Source organism: Gekko japonicus, unplaced genomic scaffold (assembly GCF_001447785.1).
Source record: "Gekko japonicus isolate JY-2015 unplaced genomic scaffold, Gekko_japonicus_V1.1 scaffold3080, whole genome shotgun sequence".
NCBI classification, from domain to species: Eukaryota; Metazoa; Chordata; class Lepidosauria; order Squamata; family Gekkonidae; genus Gekko; species Gekko japonicus.
In genome coordinates, this window is record NW_015160319.1 from 34,038 (window position 1) to 36,428 (window position 2,391).

Genomic DNA, 2,391 nt, shown 5'->3' on the forward strand with positions numbered 1-2,391 from the left:
CTTGAGAGAACAGCTCTGAGAGAACTTGTGACTGACCCAAGGTCACACCAGCAGCTGGATGTGGAGGAGTGGGGAATCAAACCCGGTTCTCCCAGATTAGAGTCTGCGCTCTTAACCACTACACCAAACTAGAAGAAGAAGAAGTCTTTTCTATCACACACTTCTCTACCCTAAGGAGTCTCAAAGAAGCTTACAATTTCCTTCCCTTCCTTACTGGTACTGTCTGTCTCGGGGGGGGGGCTCGAAGCAGAAGATGGAAGGTACCCACTTTGGCCACCTTCTTACCGCTACTCAGACCCGGCTTACTTTCACTCCCGCCTGCAGGCAGAAGTGGCACGGTCTGGAAACAGAGATTTCCCAACCCCTAGACAACTTGACAATCTTCAGGCAGGAGAGGTCAAGCTGGCACCGATCAGGCACCTCTGCCCCATCGACCCCTCTTCTCCCAGCTTCCTTCTAACAGGAGCCTGCCCGGCTGGATCCCCGAGGGGATACCAGCGGCCAGAGAGTCTCGTACCCGGCCCGAGAGCCTCCGTACGCTGGGGACAAGCTTAGAGGGCTCCGGTCTCTTTGCGAACAGACTAAAGCGGCCAGAGGTCAAAGATACTGGTGGGCTCAGCGTCGGGACGTTTTGGGAAGGACAACGTACAGGACTTGGGGGTCGGACAGGAAATGGAAGCTGCCACGGCGGCGACGTCTGTTCCAAAAGATCCGGAACCCGAGCTTTGGCGCGGAAGAGGCAACGGGAATCGTTGGCCCGCTTCGGGAAAGGGGAGGGGGAAGGGGTCCCCAGCTCTGGCCCGGCTGAGGAAGGGGGAGAGAGAATTGAGAGACCAAGGTTAGCTCATGTCCGTCTAAGGCACATGTGAAGCGAGGGGACCGAGGGAGGCTCCTCGCCGGAGTGTGGTGTTGAAACAGCAGCAGCGTTTCTTCGGGACCGAGACAGGAGTGTCCACCGGCGGCGTGCGTCCCTCCCTCCGGCGTGGAAACAGAGGGCGTGGGAGCCAGGCTCAGACGTACATGGCTCTGGACATGATGAAGGCCTTGTCGGTGGCCAGGCCCGCCACGGCTGCCTCTTCTTCCGTGGCGGCGAAGGAGAGGGCGTCGTAGATGGGGTTGACCTGATCCAGATAGCTGTCCCCCGGGCTGGGGGCAGCGTGGCCGACGGCCTCCCGCTCCTCCATAGTCGGCAGCTCGTGGTATCGGGGGGTCTCCTGCAGAGGGGACAAAAGGAAAGAAAAGGCACTGAGCCCCTGTTTCGTCTATCGGGCCCCTCAGCGTCTCTGTTTCTCCTCGCCCTTTGGAGACGTCCAGATTTGTGCTTCGCCAAGCATTGCGCTTGTGTGGAGAAGGGCAGTCAAGCCAGAGTCCGGCATACCTGAGGGACCGCCTTTCCCCATATGTTCCCCCAAGGGCACTACGGTCGGGGACTCAACATCTCCTGGTAATTCCAGGCCCCAAAGATACCGAACTTGCTGCAGCCGGGGCCTTTTCGGTGGCGGCTCCTACCTGGTGGAATGAGCTCCCGGAGGAGATCCGGACCCTGCAGGACCTTGCGCAGTTCCGCAGGGCCTGTAAGACGGAGCTCTTCCGCCAGGCTTTTGAGTAGGAGCTGCCACCACCACTGTACCATCACCGCACCACCACCACCACTTGGAGTGGGTACCATCGGGGAGCGAGATGGCCCTGCTGTCTGGAACTTACTTTGTTGTTCTGGGACCATCTTTACCAGAACCCCATCTTGCTATTAAGGACTTTTGGGACAACTAGAGCACCTGCACTTTATTGCACTGTATAAATGACGGTTTTATTCTGTTTTCAGTTGTATTAATCTTGGCATACGTGCCTCATCCGTTAGCCGCCCTGAGCCCGCTTCGGGGAGGGCGGGTTATAAATCGCAAAATAAAAATAAATAAAGGTTAGGAAACTCCTGGAGATTTTGGGGAGGGGGTGCGCCTTGCAATGCCCCCTCTACGCTGCGGAGTCCTGTGAGCAAAAATTCCTCTTAATGAGCTACGGGCATTCAAGTCGTGAGCGAGCGATTTGGCCGCTGCATCAGTCCGTTGGCTCCGGAGCCCTCCTCTCTGAGCTGAGACGGAAATGGGAGAGCCGGAGGCTAAAAAAACTGCGAGCGAGCTCACACTAACTCGGCTTAGAGGGAACACTGGCTGCCATGGGAGGGCAGAGTTTGAGGGAAGGTGCTCGGCAGGGACGTGATGCCACAGAGGCAGGGCATCGCCAACGCGGTGCCCAGGGATGCCATCGTGCCCACCACCACCAACGCCTTTCCTGACGCCCCATCAAGTCTTTTTAGATAATTGTGGGGTTTTTCGTATTTGTGTGCATGTGCGCTTGCGTGCCTGGGAGTCAGGGCTATTTTTGGGCAGGAAT

The 2,391-nt window shown here is 57.5% G+C and overlaps 1 protein-coding gene across 1 annotated transcript in view; it reads right to left on the reverse strand.

The window, feature by feature from the left end:
- Positions 1 to 231: 231 nt before the first annotated feature.
- Positions 232 to 2,391, reverse strand: part of LOC107115266 (nectin-2-like) — a 76,239-nt gene continuing 74,079 nt past the window's right edge. Inside the window, exon 8 of the mRNA XM_015416935.1 lies at positions 232 to 1,214. Coding sequence (XP_015272421.1) covers positions 1,011 to 1,214 — 204 coding nt within the window. The 3' untranslated portion in view covers positions 232 to 1,010. The remainder of the gene's footprint in view (positions 1,215 to 2,391) is intronic.